Source organism: Gymnodraco acuticeps, unplaced genomic scaffold, assembly GCF_902827175.1.
Source record: "Gymnodraco acuticeps unplaced genomic scaffold, fGymAcu1.1, whole genome shotgun sequence".
Lineage (NCBI taxonomy): Eukaryota > Metazoa > Chordata > Actinopteri > Perciformes > Bathydraconidae > Gymnodraco > Gymnodraco acuticeps.
Window position 1 is genome coordinate 10281 of NW_022991142.1, and position 18028 is coordinate 28308.

Genomic DNA, 18028 nt, shown 5'->3' on the forward strand with positions numbered 1-18028 from the left:
TGACGTCACGCGCGCGGAGGCTGCTGGGAATGACATGTCAGAAATTCAGACGGCTTTGGGTCGAGTTTTGTATCAATAAAAAGCTTTTTTTCGGGTGTATTATCTCGATTTAAATTAAATAAAAAATACAGGCAGTCTTAAAAACAACATTTCTATAAAAATTTAGCATATTTGGAAGCTTTGCATTTGACCTTTAAGTAACACGAGTGGGCGTGTGTGAAGCTGACCATTGAGCGGCCCAACCAAGCAAGGATGCAGAGGCAGAGAGTTAAAATACAACCCGGTGTGGGCATTTATTCAATCGCTGTGGTTCATGATACACAGCCTCAATATGACTGTCTCACGTGAACACAGTCACCAGCAACAAGGACCTCACACACACTAACAGGAAACAGAACCTAAATACACACAGGACTAATCAAACCAACAAGACACAGGTGAGGAGGGAGGAGAAAACACAGGGGCACCAGGTGAACACAATCACCAGCAACAGACAAGACGGGAGGGGGAACACTTTTCAAACTACAACAAGAAACAGAGACAGACAAAGTAAAACATAGACAGATCGTGACAAATAGATGCACAAATGACATAGATTCACATGCTTCCTGTGCAATGTTTTAGCGTGGAACAAAGTAATATACTTCGCCAATAATTCAGCTATATAATATAAGAGACCGAGATCTACGGCCCCAGAGATCACCTCCGTTACAGCGTGGTCATGGTTTGACTCCAATAGAATTGACTCTGCATTTTTGATTGCACTCTAGAAGCTATGAGTAATACATACACTCCAAAATGATTAAATATCACTATTTCAGAGCAAAATAGTAATTACTCTGGAAAAAATACTCACCAATATTTCCTGTGTATAGAGCAATAAACTGCAACAAAGATGGACCGTATAACTTGAAATACAAGTAAATTGCATTTTTACCTCGAAACTGATGCTTTTTTCGTATTAAATCATTATTTAAAGCTCCGCTATATTGATATATTTTGGTTTGAAAACACACAAATTCAAGTGCAATTGCCAGAACTTTTCAAATCTTTCCAGAAAATAAAGTTTGTTAGAAGAAAATTTACATTATTCAAGAGAAATAACACTGAGGGGATTTGATGATGATTCACATGTTTTTATAGTCAAAATATCTACATTTGAATTATTTTAGCCCAATACATAAATAAATAAATAAATGTTTATTCCTTACCTGAATCAAATGTGTTACTATCGAGCTGCCCTGGCTTAATTTGGCAGAACATATAATTGAACACAGTTAACTGATGAAACATTATTTAAAAAAAAGATCGTTTGTGCAGGGGGTTAGGAGGTGCGTTTGGGGAACCTAGGATTTTCAAAACCTTTTCCAGACGATAGCTGACTGACTCTGTTGCATCCCTCAATGTGTGTTTAAAGTGTTTTCTCCCCTTTTTTACAGGTAGAAAATAGGCTAAAAAATAATAACTTTTTAAACATTTATCATAATAAAATTGTCAGGTTTTGTTATCACGTGGATGTTTTTCCGGCCGTTCAACAACAATTAACCAGTAGTGGAAAAGGAAAGTGAGGCAGGATATAGTGTGTGCGTGTGTATGTTGCGTGTGTGTGTGTGCATGCGTGTGTGTGCATGCGTGTGTGTGTGTGTGTGTGTGTGTGTGTGTGTGTGTGTGTGTGTGTGTGTGTGTGTGTGTGTGCCTGGATAGGGGAAAGGGGAGGAGAGGGGAGGAGGGGTTACAAACTCAGTCCCGCGGAACATCCTGCAAACACATCTGAGTCTCGGAACAAAACTCTGCACAGTTTCCCGTCACACACACATACACACACACACACACACACTCACACACTCTCTCTCCCACACACACACACACACACACACACACACACACACACACACACACACACACACACACACACACACACACACACACACACACACACACACACACACACACACACACACACACACACACACACACACACACACACACGCTGCTACAATCTCCGTGCTCTCGCCGGCATGTCTCGCCTCTCGACCCCCGGAGAAGTCTCGACACTTAGGTGAAGTTATTGTCGGTAGTTTCGATGCCGGACCTCAGTGTTTATGTTCCGTCTCCTCGCAGCGGTGGGACATCCGGAATGGGGGATCCGCTGTGCTGTTTGTAAATAGAGCAGTCTGCGCACAAATGGACTTTAAGAAGACGAAACTCGGACGGTAAGTTATTTTGTATTATCTTAACAAAGTTTGAGGTTTAGTTTGGCTGCATTATATTGTCCCTGTGTGGCTCATCCTGTGCATCCATGCGCACTGACGCGCTGGCACAGGGTCAATCACAGGGATGTTATAGATTAGTGTGTGTGTGTGTGTGTGTGTGTGTGTGTGTGTGTGTGTGTGTGTGTGTGTGTGTGTGTGTGTGTGTGTGTGTGTGTGTGTGTGTGTGTGTGTGTGTGTGTGTGTGTGTGTGTGTGGGAAAGAGAAAAAAGTAACAAGCATGGAGACCATTACTTGTATTAGGGCTTGAACAAACGATTTTTTTATGGATTAATCTGTCCACATTTGTTTGGATCAATCAATGAAAGTGTATTACTTTAATAATGTAATATGTCCATCCAAGACCTGCACAATATGGGGCAATAATGTAACATTTGTGATAAATAAACGATACAAATATACACTAAGCTATCAAAGTGCACTAAGATCTGCCTTTCTGCTGTTTGTTTAAGGAGTACTCTGTCAGCTAACTAAAACCATCTCAAAGTTTAATATCACAGTCTTGTATTATGTGGTATTTCACGCTGGCAAACATCGCAATGACGACTACACAATAAATTGTGCAGCTCTAAAGGAGATGACTTAAAATGTCTTGTTTACTGTCAACTTTGACCGTCTAAAACCCAAAGACATTAAGTTTATATATTAAACAGAGCAAATCAGGGAATCTTAATATGTGAGAGAAATAATTACATTTTTGTATATCAAATTTGTATAGAATCGAATCAACACTGCATCAACCAACCACTCTCCCCCAGAGTCCTGGCATAGACCCTATACGACATGGTATGGAAAAGGGAAGACAATACATACATACATTGAGGATAATAAAATAGAAATCAAGCACCTAAGCAATGGACAAGTATAAGTGTGTAATGCTTCTATCTGCTTTGATGTATGTCCAGAAACGTTCCCAAGACGTATCCTCATAATTTTCATTGCATTGACCCTTCCCTTCATATCTGTAGACTTGTTTATTGTCCAATGTCTGAAGATAATTCTGGACGCTGTTATCAAACCAACCATGACACGAGATACTCTGCCAGTTTTTAAACAAATCGAGAATAAAAATGGTTGAATTATAACTGTCGATCAACATTGTACCTAGTTATTGCAGCTCTATCTTTTATTACAATTTAAAAAAGTACACACACACGCCAAATGGGATAAAAGATCATTTTTTAACCAGAATCACTGCATATTTGCACTAAAGACTCTCCATCTGTCTTCTAATCCATCTTTATGCTGTCCAGGTTCCTCTGCTGGCTTTAGTTCAGAGGTAGTTCATTGTCAGTATCATGTGCAGTATTACATCACACACACACACACACACACACACACACACACACACACACACACACACACACACACACACACACACACACACACACACACACACACACACACACACACACACACACACACACACACACACACACACACACACACACACACACACACACACACACACACACACACACACACACACACACAGCAGTACACAGAATACCACGTTGAATTCTGCTTGGGTGCTTTCATCAGTCATTACCCTCTATGTGTGTGTGTGTGTGTGTGTGTGTGTGTGTGTGTGTGTGTGTGTGTGTGTGTGTGTGTCTGTATTCACATGTGTGTCTGTGTGGGAGATGGCGATAATCGTGAGAACCAGAGTTTGAGTCCCAGAGGGGAAGAACTTGATCTTTACTGTAAAAGGAATAGCCCTGGAGTTAGTGTACACACACACACACACACACACACACACACACACACACACACACACACACACACACACACACACACACACACACACACACACACACACACACACACACACACACACACACACACACACACACATTCCTACAGCGTACACAAGTCCACCGTGATCCTAAAGGTTCTGATCCTCTTAGATGCAACCGATCCTATTAATGTATGGAATGTGCTATAATGGGCTTTAACACCACATAAAACACTCTTTTGTGAGCCGAAAATATGCCACTCACACACACAAGAGAACAATACATATCGAAGCATATGACACACACGTGGTGAAAGGAAGAAATGAATCTGATTATAACATGAAAAAGAGAGAAAATAGTGTGCTGATGATGAGGACAACAATGCCGTCTCTGATCAGAGCCTGTGAATCCCTATCCTGTCCTTTCGGTACATCACACACACACACACACACACACACACACACACACACACACACACACACACACACACACACACACACACACACACACACACACACACACACACACACACACACACACACACACACACACACACACACACACACACACACACACACACACACAGTTCTGTCATAAGCTATTAGAGGACATCAGAGTGGTGCATTCATGTCCGTTGATGTCCTCACAATACCACAACAGTGCTCAGAAAAAGACTTGTTATGCACTTGGCACGGCCTGTAAGACAGCAGGGAAACCAAAGATACAGACGCCACACACACATCTAATGTTACTCAATGTTATTTATTCTATTACTGAAAATGATAGAGCATGTCACATACGTTTTATTTAAGAATTTTATATTGCAGTAGGGATAATGCATCAGAGCAGGAGTTTAATTAAGATGATAAAGAGTGTATTTAGGAAATAAAGTGATATGACGTCTAAAAAAATCTATTCAAAGCAGTAAAGTGTGTGTGTGTGTGTGTGTGTGTGTGTGTGTGTGTGTGTGTGTGTGTGTGTGTGTGTGTGTGTGAGAGCAGAGTGTGTGTGTGTTTGTGCATTCAAAGCCTAACCCTGATGCCTGGTACCACCAATGTGACCTACAACAGAAAAACACAGATATTCTTGTTATGAGGGTTATGGTGGTGAGTGCAAAAACACACACACACACACACACACACACACACACACACACACACACACACACACACACACACACACACACACACACACACGGTAAAGTGGGTGTGACGGTATCAACATGTATCAACAATGAAATGCATTGATGACAATAAAAACATTTCTCTGGGTTCCCACACTTCTGGAAACATTTGGGATACACAATCAACTAAATATACAACATAGTGGTTTTATAAATATCTAGGCAGAAATGTAACATGAATTTTAAATTCAGTTTTTAGCTTATCTTATTCTATTCAACATGTATACAGTTGACTTCTTCTGCCTTTACTTGCACATTAGTCACTTGAAACATTCACTATTTTGTTTTCATTCTGTTTCATCTTGCATTTTTTAAATTGTTTTATGTCTTATATATATTTTTGTTGGACTGAAGGAGGAGTCTGGGATTTCATTGCTAAAACTACACTAGCTTCTAGCTACGATAAAACCTTTAAATCTTGAATCTATTATTCTGTGTAACTCTCTGATTCACTTTCTCCTCAATGTGAAGAATTAATAGACCACAACAAACAGCTATGGGACATATATATATATGTGTGTGTGTGTGTTCTGGTAAATGATGCGTGATGTCAGTGTGTGTGTTGATGAGGCGTCTGCCAAAATGTGTAATCAAATAACACAGCTGACCGACGCAGACACACCTGTGGCCCTGCAAGAGAGCCTACATTCAAATGAGTGTGTGTGAGCGTGTGTGTGTGTGTGTGTGTGTCTGTGCATCTTGTCGCATAAAATGTGGTTTCGTAACATCTCCAGATGTGTTTTTTTCCCTGTAAGCCGGGATTGAGAGATTTACTGATGATTAAAGAGCCCACAGACACACACACACACACACACACACACACACACACACACACACACACACACACACACACACACACACACACACACACACACACACACATGCGTGCTCGCAGGAAGTAACTTTGTTAGTAGTATACAAATAAAATGCAAATAAAGTTAATGGTTAGCGGTTTCCTGGTGTACTAGCACAGGCAGTGACATCACTACATTGCGACCATAAAAGCGTAATAAAATTCAGACATCGTGATGTGGATTAGAGACCTGCAAATCCTCCAAGAATGACCATCACACACACACACACACACACACACACACACACACACACACACACACACACACACACACACACACACACACACACACACATACCATTACCATACACTACACTAACCCTTACCCTTAACCTTACCCTTACCCTAAACCTAACCAAGTCTTCACCCTAAAATTAATGATTCCCCTTATGGGGAACTCCAATTTGTCCCCATAAGGGAGGCGAGGCCCCACACGTGACTATGTAAACAGATTTAGGTCCCCACAAGTATAGTAATGCTAGACCACACACATACACACACACACACACACACACACACACACACACACACACACACACACCACACACACCTACAGCGTACACAAGTCCACCTTGATCCTAAAGGTTCTGATCCTCTTAGATGCAACCGATCCTATTAATGTATGGAATGCTATAATGGGCTTTAACAGCACATAAAGATTTCTGAAATATATTGTTAATAGTTGAAGATTTCAATTTCTCTCCCCCCTTTCCCTCTCTCTCACTCTGCCTCCCCCTCCTCACCTCTCTCTCAGGTTCATGAACTGCAGGGTCCCGGCCAGTAAGAGATACCAGCCCACTGAGTACGAGCACGCTGCAAACTGTGCCACACATGGGGTGAGATGAAAACAAATACAAACAAGTAGAAACAAACCTTATAGTAAACGATCTTCTTCAGTTTTTACGCTCAACTCTTCAGCAGCTGAAACACTCTTTTGCTTTGCCATTCAGCATTAATATCTTTGTAATACTAATAAGCCACTGCACATATTTAAGTTACATTTTGCACAATTTATTTAATCTTTCCATATTATCAATGTTTTACTATGGTACAGATTTTTACTTAATATACATATTGTAATTTTATGTTTTTTACAACACATGTCTTACTTTAAATTCTTATATTTGATATACATATTGGTATTTTGTTTAAACATTCTTATTGCAAATGTCTAATGTTGCTTTTTATGTTCATATAAATATTTTATTTGATATTTTTTGCACATTTTTACTTCTGATGATTATCCACAAATAGTTTTACCCTATTTTATTTTATTTATCCTTTTTTTGCACATTATTCCTTAATTTCTTATTTTTATATACACATTTATTAATGCTATTTTATTTTTTACTTTGACTTTAAATTAATTAAAAAATATTTTGTCTTATTTGAAATAAGATCAAATGTCACGAAACCCAATTTCCCGTAGAATAAATTGTAGAGGCGGCGTGTGGTGCAGTGGGTTGTGTGTATGTGTTGGGGTCAGGGGGTCACAGGTTCAAACCCCACTGCAGTCAGCATGTCGTTCACCCCAAATTGCTCCTGTGGGGATTGCCCACAGTATTGAGTATGTAAATCACTTTGGATGAAAGCGTCTAACAAGTGACATGTGATGTAATGGAATGGATTCAGATCCAATTCTGGTATCTCCCTGTCCCGTTGCTCTCTCTCTTTCGTGAGTGTTTGAGTTCAGAGAAGCCTTTTGAAAGATGGAGGGGATTGCGAGGAATAATGCAGGAATACAGAGGATTTGAGGCCGTGCCATAGAGGCTATAATCTGTGATTCAGCCTGTAGTTTTCTCTAATCTGCTGTAATCCCTGTACGCTTCCGCCTCGGACAGAACAAGACAGACGGAGTGAATGAAACAGACGGAGAGACATGAAAGAAAGCAGAGAGGAAACATGGCTGTAATGACTCTTAAGCCTTAAATGGCCCAGGGTTGTCTGATGCTTCATCCATTCATTCCTTTAGCGAGTCACAGTTCAATTCAGCGCAGTGTTTCCCATTAACAACAAGAATCATCCTCAACGTTTCTGAGATACAGAATCAGAATAGTTTGATATTTGTTGCTTTGTGGACAAGATTAGAAGTTTGATATCATGTAACAGCTGGTTAGCTTAGCGTAGAGACAGGAAATGAGGAAAAAGCTTTCCAACATTAACAAAATCACTTTGCTTACTTACATGTATCGATACAAATTGACCATCTTTTAACCATTAAACATACAAGATAACATGTCAATTGGCAGGCTTTAGAGGTGTTGGTAGGTGGAATTTGATTGTTGGTCAGAGCCAGGCTAGATGTTTCCAGTTCTGCTAAGCTTAACCAACCGATTGCTAGTTGTTGTAGCTTCAAAGTTATGCCCATATTTCCGTGCATGGTACAATGGCAAAACTCTAATAGACTACGTTTTTGTTTCAGGCCTTTTTTCATTATTATGTTTCCACTGCAGAAAGTTCTGCCTCAGTGTAGGCGCGATTCTCAGCTAATAACGCTAGCAATGCTTTGACATCATCTCCAACTCGACAACTGAATAAGCAACCAAACAGAGGAACGTCTGCTATCGTACGGTTTAGTTTGCCTTTTGACATTTCGAATGAATAACTATTTGCGGATAATATTAAAAGTAGTTTGGCTGTTTTAAAAGATAAAGTTATTCAGAGAGAGAGTCATGTTAAGAATATCAGGGAGACATTCTCGGACAAATGCAGTATAATCTCCCAAGAAGAAACTAAAACTGGACACACTAATACCTTGTCACATTCCTGTTGGTTTTAATATCAACATTTCATATATTTTTTTCTAATACAACTTTGAGAAATCATAACATTAAAAAAAAGTTTCATACAATATGTAAAAATCATTGTGTGTATCATGAGAAACTTTATATTTTCTATCTTTTCTAGTTGTGGATCATCCCCAGTCTGGTGGGCGGGTCTATGCTCTACTTCCTGTCTCTGGACCAATGGCATCGCGTGGCTGCCTGGCTCTACGGCAGCGGTCTCACCGGCCTGTTTCTCACCTCAACGCTCTTCCACACCGCTGCCTGGAAAATCAGCCACCTCCGGTGTGTGTGTGTGTGTGTGTGTGTGTGTGTGTGTGTGTGTGTGTGTGTGTGTGTGTGTGTGTGTGTGTTGAAGGGAGATGCTGTTAGGGATTTGGCAGCTGTGCATGTGTGTGTTTTCATGTGCTGCACACTCAGACAAGTAGTCTGTTAATTATGACAGAGCCAGAAGACCAGAGAGAAAACAACAGATGCTCCGTGGTAATGAAAATATTTCACATCACGTTCAACTAACACCCTTTAAATAGCATTCGCTTAACTATTAATAGCCAAACACACTCTCACATAGAAACAAACTCTTCCAAGTTTTAACACTTTGAATTCCCACATTAAATATGTATATATATCTCAGAACGCCATGTTCTTGAAATGTTGCCTATAATTATGTTTATTCTCTCCTGGGTCTAATAAAAACATCAGCTACTCAGCTGAGGTGATGCCTTCTTGTTCGCTGTATCCCAATCTATGTTATGTTCGAGGTTGATTAATGAGGTTGACTCTCAATTGATTTGGACTGGTGCTACTGTATGTACTTTATCAAGTATAATTAATTAAATCTATCTTACCTCTGCAAATGAGATTTTTTCATCTGTGTTTACTTTAGATTTTATTAACATGTTTAACTAAGAACGGTGTGTGTGTGTGTGTGTGTGTGTTAGGGCTGCTCGATTATGGCAAAAATCATAATCTCGATTATTTGGGGCAATAATTGATATCACATTTATAAAAAACGATTATCCATTTACTTTGAAAACATCCATTTATTGAAAAAATGTGAACAGTATGTTTTTAGCAGTTGATTACCCTGAACTTTAAATATAATTCAACTGAAAAACCAATACAAATAAATAAAATAAACAATAATTTTATTTCGATGATGTTGTTTTCATAATCGTTGCAAGCCAAAATCGTAATTGCGATTAAAATACGATTAATTGAGCAGCCCTAGTGTGTGTGTGTGTGGCCTAGCATTACTATACTTGTGGGGACCTACATCTGTTTACACAGTCACGTGTGGGGACTCGCCGCCCTTATGGGGACAAATTGGAGGTCCCCATAAGGAGAATCATTAATTTTAGGGTGAAGACTTGGTTAGGGTAAGGGTAAGGGTTAGGGTTAGGCATGTGTTGGTTATGGTTAAGGTTAGGATAAGTCTCCAGGAAATGCATGTAAGTCAATGTAATGTCCCCTGAAGAGATGTATACATGGTATGTGTGTGTGTGTAATGTACCGAAAGGACAGGATAGGGATTCACAGGCTCTGATCAGAGGGCATTGTTGTCCTCATCATCAGCACACTATTTTCTCTCTTTTTCATGTTATAATCAGATTCATTTCTTCCTTTCACCACGTGTGTGTCATATGCTTCGATATGTATTGTTCTCTTGTGTGTGTGAGTGGCATATTTTCGGCTCACAAAAGAGCGTTTTATGTGGTGTTAAAGCCCATTATAGCACATTCCATACATTAATAGGATCGGTTGCATCTAAGAGGATCAGAACCTTTAGGATCACGGTGGACTTGTGTACGCTGTAGGAATGTGTGTGTGTGTTTTCCCAACAACCGAATTTGCCTTCTAAAATGTGAGATCTGCCATGTACTGAGATAAACGTCAGTATTCTGTAAACCTTTAAAGTAATTAAATTCTTTGTAATGACATATTGGTAATAAATTAGAGCTCTTATTTTCCTTTTCTTTGTCTGTGTGTAGGACTGTGGAGCAGCGTTTCCACATGTGTGACAGAATGGCCATCTACTTCTTCATCGCTGCCTCATACTCTCCATGGTGAGTCAATACTGAATATGCAGTCCTGTGGATAAAATAACGTGTTAAAGGGGCCATATTATGCTAATTATCAGGTTCCATATTTGTATGTTGTGCCTCTACTGTGACATGTTTAAATGCTTTAATGTTCAAAAATGTCTTTATCTTTCTCATACTGCCTCTTTTCACCCTCTGTCTGAAACCTGAAACCAGTCTGTGTTAGGGAAGTAAACAAAGGAGTCCAATGGAGGCGTTTTAGACAGGACACTTTGGGATTATAGCCTTTACAGACCTTTTACTTGCACAAACACCTATACAACACTCTATAGCAGGGGTGTCCAAACTACGGCCCGGGGGCCAAATGCGGCCCGCGAGCCATTTTGAATCGGCCCTCAGCAAATTCTAAAAGTATAATGAAATATGGCCCACAAAGAAACTTGTGCTTGTCTTGTACTTCTTAAATATAGATGAAAACATATATTACACAGTAGTATTCATGTGTTACGAAGCCCACTTCAAATACATTCAGTCAGTTGAAGCTGAAAACAAATGTTAGTTGATAGAAAAAAAGCCCAATAACTTATTTACATAACAAGCTTGAAATAAACTCTTCATATTATTTCCTCTTATTATACAGTAAGCAATCTGAGGCTTCTGTTTTAAGGAATGAGCTGCTACCAAAATAAATGAAACCCTACGGAGAGCTGTGATGTAGGCTGTTGTTTTTGTTTTTAAAGCAAATTCAAGTATTAAGCATAATTGACCTACATTTGATTGATTTTGCTAACTTAACTTATAAGGCAATCTACCTCGTCTCTAGTGAGCGACCCAGCCCTTCGTATGTTTTTCTGTATGTGGACACCCCTGCTCTACAGGAAAGGGAGAACCCCACAAAGCATGACAGAGTCCCTTTACGAAGCGTAAATATTGAATGTAGCGCTGTGTCTCCACAGGTTGATGCTGAGGGAGCTCGGGCCCTGGGTGTGTCACATGCGCTGGCTCATTTGGGTCATGGCTTGCGTCGGATCCATGTGTGTCTTCCTTTTCCACGAGAGGTAATACACTCCGTCTCTCTGCTCCTCCTCGTCACCGTTTGACGCAATTAACCTGAAACCAAACTCCCGTCCTCGAGTGTTTACAGGAAACACCGGGCAGCTGTTTGAAGCAGAAACAATTACATAGAAGATGTGAGGAGGTGTGGTATTTGTTTTAATGTCCTCTGTTGTTGTTTTTACATACAGGTACAAGCTGATAGAGCTGTTGGGATATGTGTCCATGGGGGTGGTTCCTGCGTTGGTCATCCTATCCATGGTGAGCATAAAGGTTTAAACGTGGACTTTCTTCCGCTTTTACGGGAATAAACAAGCTTTATTCAGTGAGCCCTCTTCCGGTGCTTCAGGCTTCCTGCTATTGTTTGGGAATCGGACACTGAACATGTGTTCTTTTGTTTGTTTTTGCCCATAACCTACCACTCTAGTTCCTGTAACATAACTATTTTTTCTTAAATGACTTAGTGTCAGGTATAAGGTTGTATAACATTGTAATTTATTCATAAATTAAGCACTTATAATACCAGTAAGTGCAGCTCAAAGTGCTCCAAAGATTACTGACAAGCTGTAATTTAAGACGGGAGAAGATTGACGTGAAAAGAAAAGAAAAAACAAACTGTTCAACGATTTGAGACCAAGAAAATAAATACAAAATTAAATGACAGCACTATACAATACAATGTTACAAATGAAATACAACAAAATAGAAAATAAATTAACCGTTTTTTTATTAAAAGCCTGGCTAGCTAGGTTTTAGGTTTATATCTTTTTTAAAGATTTGAAGCCATAAATAACTTTTAAAGTAACTATCAAAACTCAGTCTATAAGGAATACAAATTACTGTTTGTCCTTAAATTACTATATATATATAGTATTAGGCAGGCCCGGACTGGCCATCGGGAGGACCGGGAGGTTTCCCGATGGCCTGGCCTGTTAAGTGGCCTGCTGGCCTGAGGAATTTTTTGTATGTAGCCTATTGTGAACGCAACGCTGCGCAAATGTGGGTCTGACTCTGCCTCACAGAGGGTGACTGGCTGTCTACATGATGTGGCCTGCCGACATGGCCACTTTCATACAGATCATACACTAATGCCCTCGATTGGTCTCGTGTCATTCAAGCTCGGGAGGGTGTGTATGTGTGGCGCGAGCAAGCGAGAGAGAAAGCGCGTGCACTGGTTACGTGTATTGTTATTGTTAGCATCCAGTGCTAGCTAGCGGCGCTAACGGAATGAGCTGTCAACAAGGTGGAGGAGAGTCCTCTCCTGTCAGACTGAGAGACTGATAACTACAGCTCAGGTGAGGTAAAGGACTTTAGTAGTGTTTAGATAGTTAACTTAGTCTAAGTTCACTGTGGGTCTCAAACGGTTTGGTTACCATTTATGTAAACACATATTTCCATTTGAGGGGGGAGTGATTAGTAAAATACGCATGAATAATACAACAACAAAAAGTTAACTAGGTGAAAAAAGGTAGGATAAACTTTAAAAACTTGTTGAGAGCTAAAACTAGTCTTTGCTGCTGCCTCAAAGAGGAGCAGGGGGGAGAGGAGAGAGACAGGTGAGGCTGGTTCAGGAGCACAGACACACTATGCCATGCTAACTATAAATGAACCAAAAACAAATAAATAAACAAGTTTCAATGTTTTTTCATATTGGATATGGTATGTTATTGGCTATGGCCATGTTCTTATGATTTTATGATTATTTAAATGTATACAGTTCTGTTTCATATGGGTGTAGTCTCTTTATTTCCCCCTCAGAGTGCACCAGATTGATGCATTTAAGTCCAACATTTAAAAAAAAAAAAATCTTCCGCGGGGAGCATGCCCCCCGACCCCCTAGAGGATTTGAGGTCCACCTCCACTTAAAATATGTTCACATGGATAGGTTCCTAAATAGATTTGCACTTTAAAAAAAAATAGTAACCCATGTCCATATGTTTATTCTGGGGTAGTTTTAAAGTTTATGGCTATCACTACGGGCAGCAACGCTGTACATATTGACAAATAAATCCAGGAAAATTACACAAAAGAAAACTGGTAGTGGCCTGGTTGGATGTATAATTCCCGGCCTGACTTATTGTCCCAGTCCGGCCCTGGTATTAGGGGTGTAACGGTATTCGTATTCGTCCCGTACCGTCACGGTTCGGACGTCACGGTTCGGCACACGCAGTCACACGACGAATACCCATTTTTTTTACGAGTGGGAAAAAAAGTGTCATTCAGGGCAGTATCCACTACACTATTTATAATCCAGGGGGCCTAAAAGCTGTTTGCCAGCCGCCCTTAAACAACAAATGAAGAACAAGAAGAAACACAACAACAAAACGAACAAAATACAAGAAGAAGAAAAGTTAGTATGGCGATTTCAGAGAACACACAGAAGCTAGAACCCACCTGCTTCTTTTAAATCAGCTGTGTGGGAACATTTCGGGTTCCCTGTGGACTACAATAACGATGGAGTGTGCGAGTGGTGGATCGGACGAGGACGGTGTGTCGCCGTTGTTCAATAGCGGTGCGGTATGCTAATGGTAACACACGCCAAACATGCTAAATCATACCAGAAGGCATCACCCAGATTTGCCAATCACCGGAGCCCGGCAAAAGACAGCAGCAGTTCAACAGCTGATCCCCGCTGTTTTTATAAACCAATAGAAATGAAAGCCGTGAGACCAAAATAAATAACGGAAGCTTTTGGCATATGTTTTTCAACGACTTTGCGCTCTTGAAACACTTTCTTATTATTTATGATGTCATATTTTCAAGACATTCTTTTTAGCTTTACAGCTTGATGAAACCTTTTTGTTTGACATCAGCCATTATAGATAATATGGCCATCTGAGTGTACTGTGTATGGTTTGTTTTTAACTGTTTAATACAGTTAATTATTCAAAAAATAGTTCTTTTTAAAAAAATAAATTGAAACTTGCACTACTGTTCAAACATAAATAACAACAAACCTGGAATTATGCATTTGGGACTTTTTTTTTGCTTTTTCTTGTTGTACCGAACCGTACCGAACCGTGACCCCCAAACCGAGGTACGAACCGAACCGTGACTTCTGTGAACCGTTACACCCCTATATAGTATATTAGAATATATTGTATTTATTTGGGATACAAACATCAACTGTTAGAACCCCCTTTTTATACTTTGTTAGATTTGTTATATTATTACTATTATCTTATACTTTTTCATTTGGTCTTTGCTCTACCAACTCTTCACTTATAGCCTACGACTTCACTTTTGTCTTCTGTTCCAGGGTGAGCGTTCAGGTGTGTGTGAGCTCGCAGTAGGAGGCGTCTTTTACACGGTGGGCGTGATCTTCTTCAAGAGCGACGGACTCGTCCCCTTCGCTCACGCCATCTGGCATCTCTTTGTCGCTGCTGGAGCCTGCGTTCATTACTACGCCATCTGGAGGTACCTGTACTTACCGGGGCCGCCGCTGAAGACCTCCAGGTGACTGGCTGCTCTATGAGGTCAGCTGATCTGCATCATGTGACTAACTGGGAAAAACAGGACATTTTATCCATGGGAACATTGTGTTTTGACTCATGAAGGAAATAAATGGTGCTGAGGTGATCTGATCAGATGAAATTCTCCACAGTTGGGGGACCAAACACTAAAAGACATTTCAACTCGGGCTGAGCGATATGGAGAAAATCAAATATCACAAAATGTCTGATCAAATACCGTGATATTGATATTCGTACGATATTGTAGGGTTAACTATTGGTGATTTCACAAAATACAAGTTGTTGATAAATCACTTCTACTAGTGTTGATGTAATGCCTTAGTGGTTAAAGGCAGAACAATCAGAAACTTCAGAGATTGACATCGCTTCTCTGTAATGAGGAGGCGTGTGGCGCAGTGCGTTAGTGCGTTGGTGATCGGATCAGGGGATCACAGGTTCAAACCCCACTGCAGTCAGCATGTCGTTGTGTCCCTGGGCAAGACACTATACCCCAAATTGCTCCTGTGGGGATACTGTCCACAGTATTGAGTATGTTAGACGCTTTGGAGAAAAGCGTCTAACAAGTAACATGTAATGTAAGACAACACTAACAATAACACGATATGCAAAATCTAAGACATTACATAGTCTTATATCACATTGATATACTGCCCAGCCCTGATTTCAACACGCTAATTATTAAACTGACTGATCAGTCAAAATGTTTTCTGAATGGACCAAACTTATGATTGAATTCTGCTGTATTCTGCTCGGTATGAATGGTCCTTTTCGTTCATCAACTCATGGGAGATATTTATAATGAGCCAGAAAGTTTATATTACCAAAAGTTCAGCATACGGAATAGTTTGAAAATATACTTATATGCTTATTCACTTTCTTCCCGAGAGTTAGAAGATGATACCACTCTCATGCTAAATACGTTGCTACTTCTAGCGGCTAGTTAGCCTAGCTTACAGCATAGAGACTGGAAACAAGGGGAAACAGCTAGCCAATGAGCAAACTCACAATTTTTTTAAAATTTAAAACAAGTGTTTTGGTATTGTAATAAAAAACGGATTGCCAAGTTTGAACTAAATTTAGTAGAAAGAAAACTCAGCTATTCTATGAAATTAAAGTGGTACATTTATAGATTTTTTGTTTTTTAAATAAAGTCGTAAATGTGCCTTTTACTGTAGATTTGAGTGTGGAATAAACGTTCCTATCTAATTCTCTGCACCTAATAAGCAAATTAGCATATAACATGTCAAACTATTACCTCTATGACAGACCTGATGGCACATGCTAAACTATGCTAGGCTAGTAAACTCCACTCTTTTAAACATTCCAACAGTGAAGTGCCAAAATGTACCACTTACATTCCTTCATAAAGGTGCTAAACACTTACTTTACATTATTTTTGCCCATTTTGCACAGCGGCAAAACATTGAAATATAGATTTGGGACTAGGACGACACACATTGTTGTCCGATTAGCATAACTTTAGCTTAGCATAACATCAGTTTGATTTCAAGCCAAATACTGTCCATTTCAGGTGATGGAGTAGTTTAGTGTAAACATTGATTCTGATATTTGTTAAAAGGTTAGGTGGACTTTGACTGCCGAACTGTCAAACTAAAGGACGTCATATATTAGCTAGGTCACACTGACATGACTGTTGTTGACCCGCTATTATTCCAGATAAAGGTCGACTAACAGGCTTTAGTAGAACTGGTCCGTGTAGTTCTGCATAGAAATCTATTCCCCTACTTTACTGTATTGTGGTTTTTAAAAGATGATAAATCTAAAGCTAATGTAAGTAACACTAACCTTCAGGGCTCAGGGTTCATACACTTTTTCACCAATGATTTTCAATGACTTCTCCATGACCTTTACCTAATTTTCCATGACCACAAAAATGACTCTTTCTCAGCGGTAGCACATGGAACAGGAATATAAGGTCTGCATATGAAACATGTTGTGCCTCTCTAAAACAACTCAAATAGTAGGCTTACTAGCTTCTACAGGCTAAAGCAACTCAAATCTCTCACCAGCAAAACACATTGGCATTTAAATGCCATTTTACGTTTCATTACTATACGATACAGTATTTATCATCATAGTATTACTATTTTGGCGATTAGATAACATATAAATTATAGTTGATGCAACTTTAATTACATTTCCAAAATGTTGGGAAAAATATTGTGTTCCATAACTTTTCCAGGGCCTGGAATTAGCATTTTGAATTTCCATGACTTTTCCAGGTTTTTAATGACCGTAAGAACCCTGCTTGTTAAATTCCCCCAAAGATGTTGATTATCTTGTTAACAGGACAATGATTGCCAGTTGTTGTTTTTTTAGCAATGTATCCTTGAACACTTTTCTATCAGTTATTTTATGAAGAATTTACTCAAATACTCGGAAAATGACAGAATTACCACAGTTTTAATGATTTATTCTGCTTCAAACACCATCTAGATCAAACGTTTTCCCTAATGTCTAGTAGCTTAATTTGTTCAGTTTTTGCCGAAAAACAGAACACTTACTCAGGAAGAGAGCTTTGTTTTTTAATTCAGATGATCTATTTTGTTCAATTGTATTTTCACTATAATAAAGAAGAGATTCTATATTACTCTGAGGGATTTGTGTGTTTTAT

At 39.5% G+C, this 18028-nt stretch overlaps 1 protein-coding gene across 1 annotated transcript; it reads left to right on the forward strand.

Moving 5' to 3' along the window:
* Positions 1 to 1779: 1779 nt before the first annotated feature.
* LOC117560373 (monocyte to macrophage differentiation factor 2-like) lies at positions 1780 to 18008 on the forward strand. Its single transcript, XM_034237239.1, has 7 exons — positions 1780 to 2213; positions 6797 to 6878; positions 8950 to 9110; positions 10817 to 10891; positions 11824 to 11925; positions 12112 to 12181; positions 15180 to 18008. The coding sequence occupies exons 1-7, from the start codon at positions 2185 to 2187 to the stop codon at positions 15378 to 15380; spliced, it is 720 nt and encodes a 239-aa protein (XP_034093130.1). The 5' UTR covers positions 1780 to 2184; the 3' UTR covers positions 15381 to 18008.
* Positions 18009 to 18028: the final 20 nt, after the last annotated feature.